General features: G+C 45.2%; 1 protein-coding gene across 1 annotated transcript; it reads left to right on the forward strand.

Moving 5' to 3' along the window:
* Positions 1-4: 4 nt before the first annotated feature.
* Positions 5-3992, forward strand: LOC125529382 (proline-rich receptor-like protein kinase PERK8; the record flags this gene model as incomplete). Its single annotated transcript, XM_048693796.1, has 9 exons — positions 5-140; positions 1066-1202; positions 1318-1415; positions 1526-1881; positions 2156-2563; positions 2660-2820; positions 2906-2979; positions 3093-3237; positions 3332-3992. Coding segments are annotated over 9 exons (1743 nt in total), but the record flags the coding sequence as incomplete, so codon positions are not given.
* Between the last annotated feature and the right edge of the window lie 1896 nt (positions 3993-5888).

Here is a 5888-nt window from a genome sequence, read left to right on the forward strand (position 1 = left end):
GGTGGCGCTCGACGCCACCCGCGACCACCGCGAGGTGGAGGTCAGGATGTCGCTCAGGGCGCTCGTGGCCCGGGGCGACATACTTCGCGGCGGCGACTCCCTCCTCGTGCTCGGCGTTCTCCACTCCGTCACCAATCCGAGTGAGGGCCGAGCTCCCCCTTTAGGTCTCTATTTCCCGTCGGGTTACGGTCTCTTAGCCATTCTGCTCGACCTAATTAACCCACTCTTGTTTAAATTGCTCTTCTCGAGTCTACATTCATCATTCATGTGCTGAATTGAACTTCCCAAAAATGCTTCCTAGTTGCGATCGACCTCTGTAGTTGAATATTGTGTGCATGCTTATATACATAGGTGATAGACTGATAGATTTGGAATGTCAATGTGTTATATTGAAGTTGATTCTTAATTTCTGTCATCCATGTGCTAGTTAGATTATCATTGTAGTGGTCAGGTAGAAAACTTTAGATGCTGTCCTCTCCTTGTTAGAGTGTGTGTTAGGTGTATTCATGCATGTCTGACAGATGCTTCCATATATGTGCTGATTGGCTTTCAGTCCTGCTGGTCACTGTTTCACTAGTCATTTGGTAATAGATGTCCCTTGAAGAAGCATCATGGCATTTGGAATCACTAACATTTTAGACAAGGGTGTCACTATTGTCTATTGAGCTTCATAAATGGTATACTGACAAGGAAAATCGACTTTAAAACAGCAGAATGAAACGCATTATGTGTAAAAGTTACAAGTCGATGTTGCATAAACACATGATTTTTGTATGGGAGCAATTAGACTTCCCATTCTTTTTGTATAAGATAGACTGTCCATTCTTCTTTTGAGCGTATAATCCGAGTCAGAACTTCCAGCAATGCAGTGCTCTGTCCAGTTTTTTTTCAATCTGGCATTGAATTGTAGTGAGTGGTGTTATCTCGTGCTCCTGATTATTGCTGTTGTTTGGGGATTTGGAGTCACTGTTCACTTCGTAGAGTATAGATTTTGGCTCCTACTTCAAATTAATATATTCATTTACTGAAGAACTTATATCTGTTGTACTTCTTTTGCGTTATTAGTGGGATACCAAACCAAAGCATCTAGTGATTCTTTTGCCGGGACGAGCTTGCGGTACCTAGGTGATCAGGTTGCGAAGAAAGCTGAATACTACAAAGACAAGCTCCTCCAGGATGTGGAGGAGCTCCGCCAAGTGGGGGTAACATTTCCTACATTCATTTTTCTGTTAGGATAAGTAGCTGCTTTACCAGTAGGACTTGCAATATTCTTGAAAACAATGGTTATATTCTGATGTTCATTTTGTTTTATTTCAGATTAGTGTGACCCTCAAAGTATGCCCTGGATCACCAGCAAAGGTTGTCATTATCCATGAAATCAATTCAAGTAAAGCTGCTTGGGTTGTATTAGATAGGTACCTGCATAATTTATTGTTTATAATCATTCCTGGCATGCTATCCTAATGGAGCATTTGTTTGTTCAGTAGTTAAACTAAACTAGTATTGGTTTATAATGAATTTATAGGCACTTCAGACGAGATTTCAAGCACTTCGAAAAGCACATAGCCTGTAAGGTTGCGGCATTTCAAGATAACCTGTCAGTGCAGACCTTGAAGTCAATTAGAACAAATCTATCAAGCAAAAGTATGGGGGAGACGAAGGACCTACAAAACTTAGTAGTGTCACTTGATCTAAGTTCCAAAACACTAGATACTGACAAGGTCCGTGTGTCGATCAGGTCATCGCCTGTAAGTTACTTTGCCTCTCTAACCAATCATGAGATGTACTACACCCCCAGTGTGGTTGGTAGCAGCATCCAAGACTTCACGCCGTCAATGAGCGTCACGTCCATCCCAGTGATCGATGAGACTGAATTCAATGGTATGACATATTTCTTCAATTAAGCACAATCATAAAGTTGCAACTAGCTTGTTTATTTTGCCGAAATGTTAAAATGGGACCTAGTAGCGCTTAAAAGGTAGAAAAGGCCTTTCTAATTCTAGTAGCTCATTCATGCAGAATTCAAGAGCTTAGTTAAATATTTGTTCAATGTTGACCAAGTAGCTGTAGTTTTACCTTCCAAGAGATAATGTTACACAGGCCATCTACAATTCCGTATTTACTCATACTACGCATGCTCCCCTGATCTTTACAGCAAAATCTATTGAAGACAACATGATCGGCCAGTACGATTCATCAGAAAGACCAGTTCTATGTGCTGGTTGTGGGCTAAGATCAGTTCTTTACATCAAGGAATCCATGAAATATCCTTTCTCAGAGATCCAATCTGCAACAGCTGACTTCTCAAGTGAGAATTTGGTGGGTGAGGGAGGATTTGGGCATGTGTATAAAGGGAGACTCAAGGATGGCCAGGTCATTGCAGCTAAGTTGCGTAAAGAAGCTAGCTCGCAGGGCTATACCGAGTTCTTCTCTGAAGTGCAAGTGCTCAGTTTTGCCCGCCATCGGAACATTGTCATGTTGCTTGGGTATTGTTGCAAAGAAAGCTACAACATCTTGGTGTATGAGTATATATGCAACAACTCTCTTGAGTGGCATTTATTTGGTGCGTGCTTGGTATGCATAAAGTTAATTCATAATATGAAGATGGTGACAAACATAACCTTAGCTTGCTCTTTTCTTTTGCCACTTGATGAAACAGACAAGGCAGCAGGCTTACTGGAGTGGCACAAGAGGCATGCTATTGCCCTTGGTATAGCAAAGGGGCTGCGCTTTCTGCATGAAGAGTGCCGCGCCGGTCCAATAATTCACCGGGATTTGCGCCCAAGCAATGTACTGTTGACACATGACTTTGTTCCTATGGTAAGCTAGACCTCACTTCTTACTGGTACATTTGAAGGTGCAAATCCTTATCTGTTCTGTTGTAATTACGTCCTGTCTTCCACAGCTTGGGGATTTTGGTCTTGCTAAATGGAAGGCTGTCAATGCTTCTATTCATACAAGGGTTCTGGGGCAATCAGGGTCAGCACAAAACTCTCTAATCCTTCCGATAATCTCAACTCTGTTCCATTTTATGCTACCCTTTTGCTCCTGTATTTCTGACAATTCCAGGATTTTCTTGTCATGTCCATCAGATACTTGGCGCCTGAGTATGCTGAATATGGCATAGTTTCTGTCAGAACAGATGTGTATGCCTTTGGCATCGTTCTTTTCCAGCTGATATCGGGTCGCAAGGTGCTCGAGGAACATGAAGGGCAGTGCACGCACATATTGCAATGGGTATTCTTTTTAGTAGATTCTTCTCCTTTTCATTTGCCAACGTCTTATAGCCGATTTGCAGCATTCATTTTCTTGCATCTCTATACATTTTCAGGCAGAGCCTTTGGTGGAGAGTCTTGCACTGCACGATCTGATCGACGAGCGCATTGCAGATACATACGACACGTATGGGCTGTATCATCTAGCCAGAGCAGCATATCTCTGTGTCAGGACAAACCCGGAACAGCGGCCTTCTATGGGGGAGGTTGTCCGTCTTATCGAGACAGAGAATGAGCATATCAGGGATTTGTCCCGACAATTCATCCCACATTTTACAAAGTAAAGAGAGAGAGAGAGAGAGAGAGAGAGAGAGAGATCCTACGGAGAAGCCCCGTGGACAATATATTAAAGGTAGAGCCCACCCGAGTGAGGTACCCAAAGTTCGCTCCAGACAGGAGTCAAAGCCAGGTCAGCAAGGATGCGGCACTGCGACCTTACCACTCACATTTTACGAAGTGAAGAAATAGTCCAAAGGAATCCAGTATGATATTTCATCAGTGAAGTTTCTATGATGCTCGCAGAGGAATATCTCCACTTCTCACCGGTGAAATCGCAACGCATGTTACTGCCTGCTCCCCTGTTCTCCTTTCTTCCCCCCTTATGTTTTGTTCTTCCACGCATAAAATGGTGTGTACATAGGGAATTACTAGTTCCCTTTTTTTTCCCTGCGTATCGTTGTAAATGAAATGTCGTTCTACTTGGGTTACTTTTCTGAGTTTTTGTTCCCTGGCCCTCATCTCTGCTACTGTTCGTCTGTTCTGCTGTGTGTCTGTGGCTGTTGAAGAGTCTGATATGCAGGATGCAGGGCGAGCCGTCGCGCCGCGACTTTTTTCCGTTGAAGCGCTTCTGGGCCTGGGTCACAAAGAGAAGGAGGAAGAAAATCTGTTCCAGCATCTACTGACTCCACCGAATTGAAGCTGCCATGTGCAGCTTAGGTGCATGTTTTCGTTTACTTTCGCCATCAGCTTTGCCCTTTCAGGCGAAAGTGATGGATGCTACTCAGAAAAGATGTGGACAGACGAGCAGAAAATTCGTCTAGATATGATGAGCCGTTGAATGAAGGCTACTGCACGCTGTTTAGATCCGAGTTTCTGCCAGAATTGTGCTGCTTGATGGGGCATGGATGAAATTCCCATGAAATAGAAACGGAGCGAGTCATGCTCAAAAGCAATGAATAGACGGCTGGGTTGCTATCCGCCGTCCTTTTCCGGGCCCTGCAAGTTGGCAAGGGATGAAGGCAACCCATCATTCTGTTGAGAAGAAAACCTGAAAAATCTGGACCATCATTACATCAGGCGGCCAAGCTGTTTGCGTAATCTTTCTTGAACTTTCTGTGCCCATGATTTGGGTTTGGGCCGAATAGGATGCGCTCCGACTCGACTCACTGGAGGCCTGCTCTCAGGAGCCAGTTTCAGAAAATGAAGGAAAGCACATCACCTTTACCTGGGAACATGCAAAGCTTAGAGCAACTCCAATGGAACGACCCAAACGGACGGTGCATTTATCCGCTTTTTGTCCGTTTGGACCGGCCGCCCGCTCGGCGTCTGCCCAGTTTTGCATTTGGATCGGCAATGCGCCCAACGCGCCGACTCATTTCATGTCCGCATTTAACTTTTGAATTAAAAAAGGCCCGCGGCCGATCATGCCAGCGGCCATGTCTCATGCCGGCACCATGCCAGCACCGGCATACAATGCCGGCTTCAGAAAATACCACAGTTCCTGCTGGCTCACTCGCTCGCCAGCCGGCCGGCACACATACCAGCACGCAAAAAATGGTGGGACTTGGTGTTCGACCACGCCACCGCGGCTCCCGTGGTCATGCCGGCACACCTGCCGGCATACAAAAAGATGGCCCTCGACGCCATAGATCAGTCGTCCTGAAACTTGAGCATGTCGACCTGCATCTTCTCGAACCACGGCCTTTTCCTTGGCGACAAGGCGTTGAGATCCACCTTCATGATCTCCACCCCGGTCATCATGCTTTGCAAGAGCCACTTCTTTCGCCTTTGTCTTGGCGTTGGCGGCCTCGATCTCTAGCATTTTCGCTTGCTTCTCGGCCTCGAGCTCGAACATCTTGGCTTGCTTCTCGGCGTCAAGCTCAAGCCTCCTCCTTTCACTAGTAGAAAAAGGGTCAAATGTGAAGCACATTAGTGCCGGTTTGAATTTTAGCCGGCACTAATGTGTGCATTAGTGCCGGTTCCAACGGCTAACCCCCCCCCTCCCACTGGAATATCTTGGCCTCAACACAAGTGTAGGTCGTCCTACATAGACCCTTCGTCCCCCCGAGCTCGCTCTGTTCTTCCCCTTTCCCCTCTCCTCTCTGTTCTTTTCCCTCTTCCTCTCAAGCTCATCACACATTTTGCCCAAAATTTGTCAAGATTTGAAGGCCCCCATCCATTCAAATGATCACAAAGGTTAGCAACTTTGTCATTTCATCTCTCATTGCTAGATTAGCTCGTGCAATGCTTTATATAGTGATTGATTTTTGAGTTTAGTAATTTGGGAGGAATTATATATATGTGCTAGTATTTTATTTATATGCAATTTGAGGTCAAAAATAACACTTAGTTTGCATATGCAGGTGTGGTTTACTTAGTGCCTTCTAAATCTCC

Source organism: Triticum urartu, unplaced genomic scaffold, assembly GCF_003073215.2.
Source record: "Triticum urartu cultivar G1812 unplaced genomic scaffold, Tu2.1 TuUngrouped_contig_5564, whole genome shotgun sequence".
NCBI classification, from domain to species: Eukaryota; Viridiplantae; Streptophyta; class Magnoliopsida; order Poales; family Poaceae; genus Triticum; species Triticum urartu.